The sequence below is a fragment of the Pseudoliparis swirei genome, chromosome 18 (genome assembly GCF_029220125.1).
Source record: "Pseudoliparis swirei isolate HS2019 ecotype Mariana Trench chromosome 18, NWPU_hadal_v1, whole genome shotgun sequence".
Taxonomy (NCBI): domain Eukaryota; kingdom Metazoa; phylum Chordata; class Actinopteri; order Perciformes; family Liparidae; genus Pseudoliparis; species Pseudoliparis swirei.
Genome location: NC_079405.1, coordinates 13,390,159 through 13,403,974, shown reverse-complemented (window position 1 = coordinate 13,403,974; position 13,816 = coordinate 13,390,159). Strand labels below are relative to the sequence as shown.

The 13,816-nt window shown below is 39.8% G+C and overlaps 1 protein-coding gene across 2 annotated transcripts; it reads left to right on the top strand.

Annotated features, from left to right (window-relative positions):
- Positions 1–5,792: 5,792 nt before the first annotated feature.
- On the top strand, positions 5,793–11,055 carry terf2ip (telomeric repeat binding factor 2, interacting protein). 2 transcript variants are annotated; one of them, XM_056438484.1, is made up of 10 exons: positions 5,793–5,855; positions 6,351–6,596; positions 7,161–7,306; positions 7,433–7,668; positions 8,516–8,611; positions 8,734–9,173; positions 9,264–9,370; positions 9,520–9,626; positions 9,909–10,340; positions 10,438–11,055. In XM_056438484.1, exons 2-10 carry the CDS (start codon positions 6,358–6,360, stop codon positions 10,657–10,659), a joined length of 2,025 nt encoding a protein of 674 aa, XP_056294459.1. In that variant the 5' UTR covers positions 5,793–5,855; positions 6,351–6,357; the 3' UTR covers positions 10,660–11,055. The 2 variants fall into 2 exon arrangements, with proteins under 2 accessions (XP_056294459.1, XP_056294457.1); XM_056438482.1 differs by having other exon boundaries at positions 8,734–9,370.
- Positions 11,056–13,816: the final 2,761 nt, after the last annotated feature.

Below are 13,816 nucleotides of genomic sequence, written 5' to 3'. Positions count from 1 at the left end.
AAAACCATGCACATGTGATTTTCTGTTTTGGCATCAGGGTGAAGGTGCTATCTTTTTGTAATCAGCTTTATACAAAGATATCAGATTATTGCCTCCAACGTATTTCAGTCCATCAGTCCGACCACCGGCAGAAACTGTGAGAAAGTGTGAAGCCAACATAAAGGCACATTACCATGACGGGGAAACCGTGTACGCCATATTGTGCCTTTAAGGATTGCTCATATTTTGCGGCCATCTAAAAAAGAATTACACATGTATAATGTATAATAAAAATGTATATGTATTATTTTTGTATGGATGAAATTGTCTGCTCAAACACACTTTTCAGCCTTGTTTTATTTGTAATTCCTAAAAAAGTTTCTTGAGTTATAATTTTTATTATAAAAAAGTTTCTACTATGTCTGATCAATCATATTTTGTTTATTGGGGGATGGGGGTGGGGCGGGTCTACAGACAAAAAGGGTTGGGTTAATACCAGAGGGGGTTGTTGTAAATAAAATATTTTCTAACTTTTTATTTGAAAGCGGTGTCTTGCTTCAAGTCATTTGGGCAAACTTGCTCTGTACCGTCAAAAAACATTTCCTAATAATGTCTTTCTTGAAAGCATTCCAGTCACCCAGACTCTAGAAATCTGTTTTGCAGTCATTACATCAGCTACCCTCAGTTTCTCTTACCAAACACACACACACACACACACTCACACGCACACACACACACACCCTGTTGGAGCGATTGCAACATCTGAACTCTGCTGAACCGTGCTAGAAAACCAAAGTCTATGGATAGACGTTTGATCAGCAAGCGGGGCGCTGGTTTTATTTCTTACAAGTTTAAAGTTTTTTTGTTTTGTTTTTATTGGGACCAGTTTTTGTTATTTTTTTTTTCATGGATCAATTTCCGTACATTTAACACTTAAAATGAATATGATATAGAGAATACAACAAACAAAAACCATGCAGGTCAGAGTCAAACTCAGGACATCATAATGTAGATTACTGAGACATCAGGTCACCAAAACACAGGTTCATTGACACAGAACCTTCCTCATATCTGGCTTTTTGCCAACTTACAAGCTTTGAGTACACACACTCACAGTATGCGTGCCTTCATATGAGGGATACACACTATATAAGTCACCATTAGCGTAAAGCTCTAATAATGTTAGAATTAATTTAAATTAGATTATTGGTTAGTCGAACCAATAAGACACATTGAAAACACCTAGAGAACACGATATGATCAGAAAGGGGTTCGTAAGATTGTGAGGTTCTGAATATGAATCAATCAAAAAATTCTCGGAGATCTATAGAACTTTTAGGTGGAAAAGGCAACATGTGGTGCCTTGTTTGTTTCTTTGTTTCTTTATTTTTTAATTCATTTTTAATATACAGTATATCTTGTGGTTTCTAGTTCTTTGTTGAACCTTTAAGAAAGCTTCTGATTTTGGTCCTGAAACAGAGATGAGCCTCACATGTTTAAGAAAGACGTAATTATATAAGGTTAGCTTTAAACTGGTAACACATACAGAACTTTATATATATATATGATTATATATAAAATGTGTCTTTATTAAACTTGCCGTAACAGATTTTTCAGAATACAAGGCTGCCTGTTGTTGATGAAAACTCACAAAAAAGGCCTTGAAATCTGCTGCAGACCAACTTTAAGCAATTTGACAGTACACATTTGACAGTACACATTTGACAGTACATATTGGACAGTACACATTTGACAGTACACATTTTAAGATCATATACAAAAATCTCACTTTTATCAATGTAAATCATAATGTATTTGAATTTTTTTACGTTAAGACATTTTCTACTATTAAAAATAGAGAAGTCCCATGTGCCCAGAAATAGACATATATATTTTGATAAAATAAAACTTCTTGAACCTTTGAGCTCACCGAAGCAATTCAATTCATTCAAAACTTTGTCATCTGATATTACAATATGTGAGAATTAAATTGGTGGGCACGAGTCTAAAAGACATCTCCGGGCAGCAAGGAGGTGTAATGGGTTTCCTCATCTTACTCTTTTTTATGTATCTGATTGGGTTTTTTACTTAGGTTGTAAGGACAAACTAAATCAATGGTTACTATACGATTTGATGAGGAACAAGAGGAATACGTGTGAGCTGTAAAAATGAGAAAGTATGAGACACAAAGGAAGTTAGGCTGTGAGACTATAGCAGATTGAAGAGAATATGGCCCCTAAAAATAAGTCTTTGAGTTGGCAGATGATGGGGGAAGGGGTTTTCTAACTCTGGCCCGGATAGTCCCCTTGGGTGGTTGATGATGATGGTAATTAAATGTGTTCTTTATGTCGAGTCAGCATATCCTCACTTTGTTACGGTGGGTCTCTGCAGACCAAGCCCTGCCAAGATTCCTGAAGTAATCTGCCAAGTAATTTTTATAAAGTATATTTCTTCAGTTGTCTTTCTGCACAGAGCCAAGTCCAAAGATAGCGACTGTGATTTACACAAGGACATTTTGTTTTTGTTTGAGCTCCTTTAAAAACAGCAGCTTCACTTTTTTAGTCTCTTTTGTTTTAGTATCAGAAAGGAATTTTACTCCCACTAGGGTGTGATACCTGATATGTATGTGGGTCCTTGAACAAGCCTTGTTTCTGAAGTGATACACATGCCACTGTAAAACGAATTTAACTCTCTGGAAATACTTGTGTTTAATCTGATTTTCATCAGTTGGCTTCTTTCCAAGTTCATTGCTGGTGAACATGCTGCATATCATTCCTGATTTGTTTCGTACACTGAATTGTATATATTTTTAGTCTCTCAGTAATTCTTTAAATGTGAACAGACACGCCTGCTATGACATTTTTTAAATCATTATGCCAGTACCTACATCTGAAGCCAGTCAGGCGATGGTGGAGGAGGGTTAAATAAGAAGACATGTCATTGTGTACGACACAAGTGCAGTAAAGGTTTCACTGAGGCTGGCTCAAGGAGGGTGTCATTTAATTTGCTTAATAGGTATAAGAATTACAATTTGTAAATGCTGAAAAGATCATTAAAAGACCATAAACAAATAAAGGGCCATTATCCCTTTATTTCTAGTGCAGACTGCTGTAACCTTCTCATATTTCAGCTCCAAGTATACTGTACAAGTGTCATACAAATTGACAAATTGACAAATTTCCCCTTGGGGATTAATAAAGTATATATCTATCTATCTACAGGGCTCTCAAGTTTTGAAGACAGGCAAGCGTGAGATTTCCATCAGCACCCGATACAGCTGACCGTTGCGCGCGCCGGCATCGAGCCGAAAAGAGTTGTTGACGGGGGGGTGCTAGTGACTATTTTTTTGCTCCATCCCAATGCGCGCAGACCAGCGTCGGAGCTCTGCAGCGGAACAATCGATCGGCGTATTGAGCACCCCTGCATTCAAGCATTAAATAGCCGAGAGGTTTTTTCAGCGTGAGGAATTTGATGTGTGGCGGGAGTGCGTGAGATGAGACCGAATTGCGTGAGTCTCACGCTCAATGCGTGAGACTTGAGAGCCCTGTATCTATCTACCCCACAGCTCAAGACCGTGTGCCGGCCAATAGCGTTGGTGACAGTTATCTTAGCTTAGCTTAGCATAAAGACTGTAAACAGAGGGAAACAGCTAACCTGGCTCTGTCAAGATAACAAAACCCATCTACCTTTTTGTTTGTTTTTTTGTAACATATCAAACGAAAGATGTTACTAGGTGAGCTTAAGAGATGCAAAGTGTCCCCCCTGTTTCCAGTTTTTATGCTAAGCTAAGCTAACCGCCTACTGTCTCCGGGCCTCATATTTAAAGGACAAATGTGAGAGTGGCATCAATGTTCAAATCTAACGCTGGATAAGAACATAAAAAATGCTGCCTGCACCAGATTGTCACTATCTTTGTTTATCAAAGTGTCGTGTCATTTTGTACGACAGAAACAGCTCTGTTCCTTTTTGTTTTAGTTTGTCTGGCTATCATCAGTAGCAATGCTGCTCTAAATGGCGATAATTCAACTGAAACCTTCCAGTGGTTCAGGGTGATCTGCTTCCCCTTAGCCTAGTTCCACTGAAGCAGCACATCAGAAGGGAGGATCACAAAGTGAAAACACACTGGAACAGGAGTCTTGATCGTCTCCAGAAGCATCAGTTATGAAGTCTGTTTACACATGCTAACTCTGCAAATAGATGCAATTGACTGCACAGTCTTTACAGTTCACTTTATTTGGGATACACTACAAAAAATAACCTATTATTCTGAACTAAAGTTATCAATAATACTCTGTTTTGACAGCCAGCACTGGTGTTTTGTAGTATAACATCTCCCCCTAAAGGAGGGATACAACTACTGAACCTCGCAGTTGGGACATTTTCCTTCGCCTGAGCCAAACCAAACCACACTGTGTTACTGTGGTGACCTTGTCTCGCATCCTCTGTCTGAAATGAGCTGATATGAACACAGTCCTGAGGTGTGATGGCGGTTAAGGAATGAGATGGTTGATTCAGGCCAGAGGTTCAGGTTGAGTATGGATAACAATCAGCTTGCATGAGTGAATATTTACACATCAATATTTACTGATTCTCCACAAATATGCATTGACTTGGAGGAGTTGCAGCAACTTAGTTGCTGTTGTATTGTTTCAGCTGGTTGAGTGGAAGAGGGAGAGGAACAATATAGGCCAATAACAATAACGTATCTGTCAGGACTTTGAAAGATACAAGGTTGGTGATACAGGCCCTGCAGTCCAATTCCTTCCATTATTTCTTCGCTAAACAAAAAAGAAGTTAAACCTGGACTCCGGGTTTCTCAAAGTGAGTAATAGTGTGAGGAAATGTTGATTTGGTGAGCTAATCTGTAGGGCACTTCTTCTTCTTTTTTTTTAAAGAGACCATATTTACAATACTGTGCTGTTATTCATTTTACACAAAAGTATAAAGGGGACTTAACAACATTCACTTTGTGGCAAAATGTAGCAGTGAAGTGCCCAACATGTTCAGAGAGACAGTTATTTTTTCTTTGTTTTCTGCATGTGAATTTATTTGTGCGACAACGTTTTAAATAAAAAGTTAGTTATTGCTTTTCAGTCTTTGAGAATCAGTGTTTTGTCTAACAATGCCAATCAAATCAGTGTTGTTTGTATAAGACTTCACAACATCCGATCACAAGCTATGTGCGCATGTCATCACTTAAATAAATGTTAAGCAACAATTTTGGAGATCAGTTAACCTGAGCTGCATGTCTATGGACTGTGGGAGGAAGCCGAAGAACCCGGAGGGAACCCACGCTGCCACGGGGAGAACACGCAAACTCCACAGAGAAGGACCGCCCCGACCGGGAATTGAACTGTGAGGCGACAGTGCTTGCCACGAACGACACACACCACCTTGCAGCCCCTTGTCCTACTATGACAGGTCAAAATGAAAAAGGTCATTTTACATCACTCTTTTTAAACTCTGGTTCCTCTTCTTCCTTTCGAGAGGGTGAATATGTTAGGTTTCAGCTCAGGTAATCTCTTTCACTCTATACAGTTAGTTATCTGTAGCTACCGCAGTCACTGTGAAGTGCTGACCTGTGTCTTTACCAGACAGACTTGAACAAATAGGGTAAAAATAGCATCACACAAATGTCAAATAAGTTTGAAATGTCTCAATACAATAAATTGTTTCATTTAATAAAAATTCGGTAGATTGTGGATACAAACAGTGGGGGTGGTAATGCGACTGCAACTGTGCATTCCGCCGGCGTAGAAGAAGAAAACCCGGAAGTAGGGTATGTTTAGTATTTTGGTCGCGGCGCGGGAAACGGACGATCGAGCAGGTCGTAAAGAAACTAACGCGATTCTTTGTACATCTACAAACGCTACATGGCAAGTTTATACTTAAATATCTACTGCAAGCAATGTTTCAGTTGTATGCAATAATAATGTCATACTTAGGCTGCAACTTTCCAAACTTAAAAGGGTTACGTTAAAGATAGTCGTGCTTAATCGGACTTAGCTTAGTTACAATCAATGGAAACCTTTTATTTTGTTTATGGGTTTCTCGCATTGACAATGTTCATAAATATGATTTCGGTATACTTTTCAGCATCATGCAGCACACTGACGTACAAACGCATCACAGACTGCACCCTCTAAAATTGCTATATAGCCGACAGAAGAAAAGCAGCTCTTGTCAGAACTAGAAATACAGCATGAGCTGTTATATGTTAAACCACCATATACAAGGTTGTTTTTGCTTTAGTTACAGTTTCTGATGGTACTTAAACGTTTGTGCGCATAACTTTTATTAGGTTACATTATAACACCGTTGATATTTAAGATTTGTTGCGGTCTTTTCTATAATCCGCTCTGTTCCACCAGGTGAGACATGTTGACCATGCAGTCCAACAAGCAGGATGTGGCGACACCGAACGTCAACCCAGTTCTGTTCATGACTGTGGACGGTGAGCCCATGTCTTTCTTCCTGCCACCGGGTCCTGTGAAAAGCAAGCTCCAGCCCCTCATCACAGCTGGGGCAGGGGTGTTGAACAATGTGCAGCAGCCAGGAGCCATCCTGCTTATACCCCCAGAGGAAAGAGGCATTATTCCTGAAAATAGGGCTCACTGGTAGGTACTGGACCTGGACGCCATTAGAACGTGTGCATGTCAGGAGAAACGCTGTCTCGCCTATTCAGTTGATGAAAGGAAACCACGCAGAACCGTTGCGTGGTTTACATGATCATATTTACCAATGTTATGTCATATTTTGACATTTAGTCTTCTCAGCACATTCATGTTCAATTATTACCTATAATAGCTGTAAATAAGATACACTTGAGGTTTGCAAAGTCTCTCTCATACAGTAGCTGCTGTTTGTGCGTTACCAGTCCTCCAAGGCTTATTAACATAATGCCTACCCTTATTAGAAAATTACACCACATTTTGCTTTGTTAGGAGGAACTTTAGTACTGTTACTGGGAAAATGTAATAAAATATATTTTAAAATGTTTTTTCTACATTACATTTTGCTCATGTTATTATTTAATGACACAGCATTTTATATTGGCATAGTGAGCTGACACATTGCCATGTATCTAGATATATGTGATCAGCTAGATGATTGAATTTAGCAAACGTTGTCACTGTGTAAATAACATTCAGAGCACTGAAATGAAGTGGCTGTTTCCTCAGGTACGTGTCCACCCAGTACATCCTTGACTGTATTGAGAAGGATGAACAGCTGGACTTAGAGGACTATAGGTTACAACCTGAAGTGGTCCTGAGACAGTCTCCTCGACCAAACAATAACAAACAAATCTCAACTGTAAACTATGGAGGTATGATGAAAACACCAAAATGTTTTTTTATTAGCTGTACAATGTATCATTACATTGGGACTCAATGTTACTCTGTTTTTTAAAATCTGATGTTTATAGTTCCTGTCATTCTTTTATTATGATCAGGAAGGGTTGCCTACACCACTGAAGAGGATGCTGCCATTTTGACTTATGTCAGCAAGCACAAAACAGAGACTAAGGGAACCCGGCTTTGGAAAATTATGGAGGAGGAGCGCGTGACCACGCACAGCTGGCAGTCAATGAAATACCATTATCAAGTGCCACTGGCAAAGAGATATCCAGAGGTTGTGGAGGTGGCAACAACAGAGGAAAACACAGACGCAGCCGAGAGCGAGACCAAGGTAATGAACCTGAAAGGTATTATGTCATATATGTTATCTGTTGAGAGGCACCGATTATAGTGCAACTGGACAATTGCCTCTAAACCAGTTCCAAACTACAATCCTGCAACTATTCACCATTTATTTATGTGCTTTTATATTTTGCGACGATATTTGTATTGAATTGTATTATATCCCAGGGATGTATGTGCACAAAATATAATACACCTTTTTTTGTGCCAGTGTGTCCCAAGTAATGGAGTTATTAACATTGGTTTTATGTTATTTAGCTTTTACTAGACATGCCTCCATATGTTGGTTATCCAAAGTTGTGTTTTAGGTGTCTGCTGTCAAGATATGAAAAATTCTATACAGTAAAAAGTCAATCGAGATAATATTAATATGGCAAGGGGTCCCCAAACTTTTTCCTGTGAGGGCCACATCATTTTTCCCTTCTCTGATGGGGGCTGAGGTCAGTTTGTAACAGAAAAAGTGTGACGATCGCAGGGGTGCCTAAACAGACAGAATAAAAAATCATAATGCATCTCTGGTATTGTTCAGGGGGCCGGGCCAAATGTGGAGGCGGGCCGTGTCCGGCCCGCGGGCCTTAGTTTGGGGACCATTGATCATGACAATCGAGTGTATTTTTAATACTACCACTGGGTGGCACCAAACTGAATTTACCAACTGTAGACACTGTTGCTTTCATTTTTCTAAGTAACATGACAGCAATGTAAATACATCTTTCAAACTACATTCACATACTTTCTATCGACTTATAAATTCATCTTTAGAATACTTCCAAACGACTCATATTTGCATATCTTATGGACATGAAGCCCAAAGTGTCTTCTCCTTCTTCCCCTAGGTAGAAGAAAATCAAGAGACAGATGTTAACAAAAAGTCCAGTGCAGACGACTCTCTTTCTCCTCAGACACATTCAACCGAAACGGACCTAGAACAGGTACTAACCAGAACTCACTGCCCGAAACCATCACCACTGTTAAAGTATTGTACTGTAAGTTTGCATGTGATTTATTAATATTTTCAAAGGAACTGAACATGACAGATTTGGTGTCTCCACAGATAGGTGCCCAGTCCACTCCATCTGAAAGCAGAGAAACAGAAGTTGTCGAAACTCAAGCATCCATCCCTCCCCAAGAGGAAGTGCAACATGTGGACCCACAGACAGATAAACAACCAGCTGAAAGCACAGAGGTAGAGCCTGTAGAAGCTGAAACATGTAGCTCCCCCCAACCAGAGGGTTCTTGCTTGGACGCACAGACAGATGCCCAACCCGTTTCAGCTGAGAGTGCAGAATCGGAAACGAAAGAACCACAAACAATCATTGTCAGTGTGTCAAGTGTGCCAGAGGATTCTCCTTCAGCTGAGCCCGAGTTTCTGCCTGACACCTCCCCTCAGAAAAAGCCCAAAGAGAAGCAGAACGCCTCCCCCAAGCCGGAGCAACGACAGCGTCAATTAACGCGGAGGCAGCTTCTGGTCGACGCGTCTTCATCGCCTGAACCGTACGGCAAAAAACTCAGATCATCAAAAACTTCTCCAAGGCGACTATCATTATCTCCTCAGCCCTCAAAGAAAACTAAATCTGCCAATAGGTCCGATCTTCAGACGGACACAACAGACGACCAGCCGCCTTCTAAGAGAGCCAGAGGGACGAGTGTGGCAGAAAGTCCGGCTGCCATCCCTGAAACCGCACAAGCAGGTTTGTTGTAACTCCATCAGAGACGAAACGCACACAGAAGGCATCTTCATGTTTACGAGCTTAAATGCAACATACTTTAATTAAATGTTAAACCACAGGCCGATTGAAATGACCTCTCGTCTGCTCTCTCTACCGTCGTCACTGTTTAGCCGATACAGAGTCTAATTCAGTGCCAAAGAAAGGAGCGAAGAAGAAAGAAAAGAGAAAGTTGGGGATTCTAGAAATGGCTACAAAGGAGTTTGAAGATGGAAGTGAGGTAATACAACAGAGAATCTAATATCTATAAATGTGCTGTGTTAAATGGATGGATAATTGCTTGTCAAAAAGGTTTCAGATTCATCAAATGATTTCAGCTCTAGTAGCTATTTTATTTTTCTTCATCGCTGAAAACAATCTGCTCAACCGTTCACCTCCACAAATATAACCCACATTCTTTTGGTTGAACACAAAGGCTTCCTCAAGGGACTGTATGTTTTTCACATGGAAAAATCCTGAGTTGTTCTTTAAATATTTCAACTCTTATGTTCCCATCTCTAAGTCTGAAGAAGATGGAAGTCTAGATCTCCAGAAGCTGACTGAAACGGCCACGGTGCCCCCCACATCAACCGAGCCTCCACCCCCAACCCCAGACACAGCTGCAGATGTTGTTTCCACGCCGGCCAACCCTGAACATGGACCCCGCCCCCAGGAGAACATGCAGGTGGCCGAGGCCTCCTCCAGCACGTCCCTGCCTAAGACAGGCTGTCCTGAACCTGCGGCCAATGGGGCCGTCAATGCAGACTCCAAGGCCCACCTCTTCATATTTGACAGTGAATCTCAGGAGGACTCTCAGTCCATTATTGGTGATAATCCAGTAGCTTTGTCCAAACCACAGTCAACCGTCAACAAAGACGCAACACTTTCACTGACTCAGGTCCAGTTGGAAGAGGACAAGCAGGAAATCAAAGCGCTGATGAACCAGACGAACCAGGTGAGGACTGTGGTGCAGTAGACGCCCCTTACAGATGCTCTTTATTCTTGGTTATGTTTTATTTGGTGTTTCTAATCTCTAATTATTTTGGTTTCAGGATTTAGTCAGTGTGACCAAAGCCCTGTTGAGGACCAGCGGAGACTTCTCTGCTGCTCGGGAGCAGCTTTTGAATCCCTCCTCCGTTTCAGGACCAGTTTGGAATCGCTGTGACGATGGTCTTTTGTTCTCGACTGATCCCGTCGTCCGACAGCAGCTACAAGAGAAATACAGCGAGGAGGACGTGGCTAAAAGAATCGTGTTCTTTGAGGTAGAGAGATGAAATTGAAAGAGAGGTCAGTATAGAGAGAAAAGAGAAGAATAAGAGGTCAATACATAAGGAGTCAACACCGCTATTATGCCGCTTAACTAGTGTGAGCTTGTTTGCTGGTATTGGATTATTTAACATGAAAACCACCGTCCCTCTACTTTATTGCTGCTTCTTCTGGCTAACTTGAAGAGATGAAATCATAAACATTGAACCAGAGGGTTTAACTATTAAACATTTTAAGTAAGATCATTCTCTATGTTTGGGAACAGAATATTGTAATTTGTTTAGAATAAAAATACTGATTTATGTTGTTTTTAATTAGTTGTATGTTCTTTATATGGCATGAAATATTTCTTACCATTTTAAAATCACATGTTTTACATTATGAAATAAATATCCTGTTTTCTATGTATTGTCTTTCACCACTTATTTGAACAAATTACATTTTAAAGATTTAAACGATTAAAACTGTGACGAGTTCTAATGCATGCTGGGAGAAAGGCCTACTGGTAAGCTTTAGACCAAAGTAGTAACAAAATGTGCCTCTACTATTGATTTCAGTAACATACATTAAAAAACTACTACTATATACATCACTTTGACAACAGCAAGTACTGTACATGTTAGTAATAATAAACTTCATATATCAATTTTACTAATGGTTGTAATCTGAGTTTGACGTATGTTACATGTACAACAATCAACTATACAAACAAAGACTTTCTACTCTTTAAAATATTTTTGTTTTTGTTTTGAGTGGAACAAAAGAAACAAATGAGTGTTGATTTCTATCCAATCCATCATTTTATTTCCCCCCAATATCAATTGAGTACATTCAGAATTTTTAAACCATCTTCCGCAGACCCACGTGAATAAATTGTATCAGTTTAAAATAATATTATAAAATCTAAGAGAAAAGTAATACAATTAAAGCAGAGCGATTAAACACTTAAAATGAACACAACAAGCTTCCTGTGATGCAAATGGAACATAAACACCAGTATCCAATACAGGGGATTTCACCGAAATATGGCCACAAGTATTGCTGCACCGTTTATCTCCCATTCATGTTTATGACATTAAATATTAGAAATAATGACAATTAACACAGAAGAGATAATATGTCTATGAATACCTCTTACTGTATGTCGACAACAGTTAACACAACCATTTAATCCCATTGCCACACTGATACAAAACAATCCTATAAAACCCTTTTTAGTATGAAATATTCACTTCCCCCTGGACCTAATGTACATACATCTAGGTCACACGTACTGTAAGAACCCGTTTAGGAAATCCAAATATACCTTGGTCTCCAATAACAGCACTCCATATATCCCTGGATTTGAACTGCTACATTTGTGTTGCTCAGCTTTTATCTGTACGGTCTTTAGAGGATGCCTCCGATCACACTACATTCATTAAGGAGGGTTGCTACAGTTTTACCAACTGGTTGTCGTTTGGATTTTACTTACTCCAACATACACGTTATGTAATGTCTCGTGGTTTGCAATAATCTTTGAAAAGAAACTGGTAAATATCTGCAAACTCAACATGTAAGGTGGTGGTGGGCATGCACTAACACTACCAGAGTTAGTAGTTCGTAGCTTGATGTCCATCTTTGTCATGTTACTGTACACTTTGCTTTGGTTGGCTGGTTAGTGTGCCGGTGGTGTGGTGTAGGCCACAGTGAGCAAACTGTGTTCTTAGGCTTTTGCTCGTGACAGCCTGTCAATGAATAAATAAAGCCTTTGATGTCGATACCAAGGACAGTACCAATAAAAGAATGGCTCTTATGTTACTTCAGGCTGGTTTTACATCAAACATCAAATGATATGAAGGAGGTCTGTGAGTAAAACAGTTCCTCAACTTTATATAATTGTTTTGTATTATCTGTGATCTGATCTGGTCTTCACGTGACCATAACAACTAGTTTCATAGTCCTGCAAAATTAATAAAAGCAGAATATGGCGACAATAACACACATTTTGGTGAACATAGAATGATTACAAAACAGTGAAAAATACATGTTATGCCACAAATACAATTAACTAATGATTAGGATCGACGCACAGTCTGCATTGCAGCTATTGAGTAAAACAAAATGATGTTATAATAAAAGAAAGACCCAAAACTCCTTTCTCCACACAAACATGCTGAAATAACAAAAGGCCTGAATTTTAACATTTTGCTTCTATAAAACTTCAAGATAGAAGTAGCACTCAATTCATCTTTGATCCAGCAAAACCGTACATACATTATAATACAAAGAGGTGATAAAAAGATCACCTCTGACCCCATGCGCCGGTCGCCTTCCACGCTAATCCAGCGAGAGCACAGAAAAGCGAAATTGTGAGACATCTCAATCAGATGTAAAGAGACTTAACATGAACTAAAAGGCCTCTGGGGTATACGATCACATGCCGACAGCCCTCTATGTCGTCTGACACTTCAAGCCTCGATTCAGAAGAGACAAAGCAGGATGTGCAACCCATCTGGAACAGAGACCCCTGCAGGACAGCAGGTGACAAGCTCATTAAAAAACACCCGATGTCATCCATGAAGTTGGGAAACTTTTTTCGAAAATGCATCTTTTGGTTTTTCTTAAAACTTTGGAGGGAATTGTTTGGTTTTGATAACTTTACTTCGATTTCTTTCACAAAAATATTGGAATTTAAAATCAAATGTCTTGATGTGCACAAAATAATCTGCACAAGACGAGAACAATGTTTCCTCGGTAAAGTCCATCAGAATCAAAACAACGCACCGTCTGTTTCAGTCGCAAATCATAAATGAAGGTAGCAGTCTCTTGTTGAGGGGGGACTGTTCCAGTTTTTTAATGTCGATGTCCATGAAAAAAAGAACGTCCCATACTAAGATTATTGTTCACACTCATACACACACAAAAAAGAGTTATGAAAATGATACATAGAAAACACCTGCTTTGCTGAAAAGGCTTATCGTATTGGTTGGAAGAGAAACAAGGAAGGGTGAAGTCCAAAAATAAGGCCAGCTAAATTGCATAGAACTTCAGTCGTGCACTGAGGCATCAAAAGGCTGTGCTCCTTTCCTCGGTCCACTTTGGCAAGTCTGCAGAGTTCCCTCAGAAACCACCACAACTCCAACGCCATTTGTCTTCACTCCTTGTTTAGTCTCCTTGGCAGGA

Coding starts and splice junctions, on each gene's coding strand:
- terf2ip (XM_056438482.1), top strand. CDS start 6,358: ATGTTGACCATGCAGTCCAACAAGCAGGATGTGGCGACACCGAACGTC. Junction 8,612..8,733: donor CCGAAACGGACCTAGAACAG/GTACTAACCAGA, acceptor GTGTCTCCACAG/ATAGGTGCCCAGTCCACTCC. Junction 10,341..10,437: donor TGATGAACCAGACGAACCAG/GTGAGGACTGTG, acceptor TTTTGGTTTCAG/GATTTAGTCAGTGTGACCAA.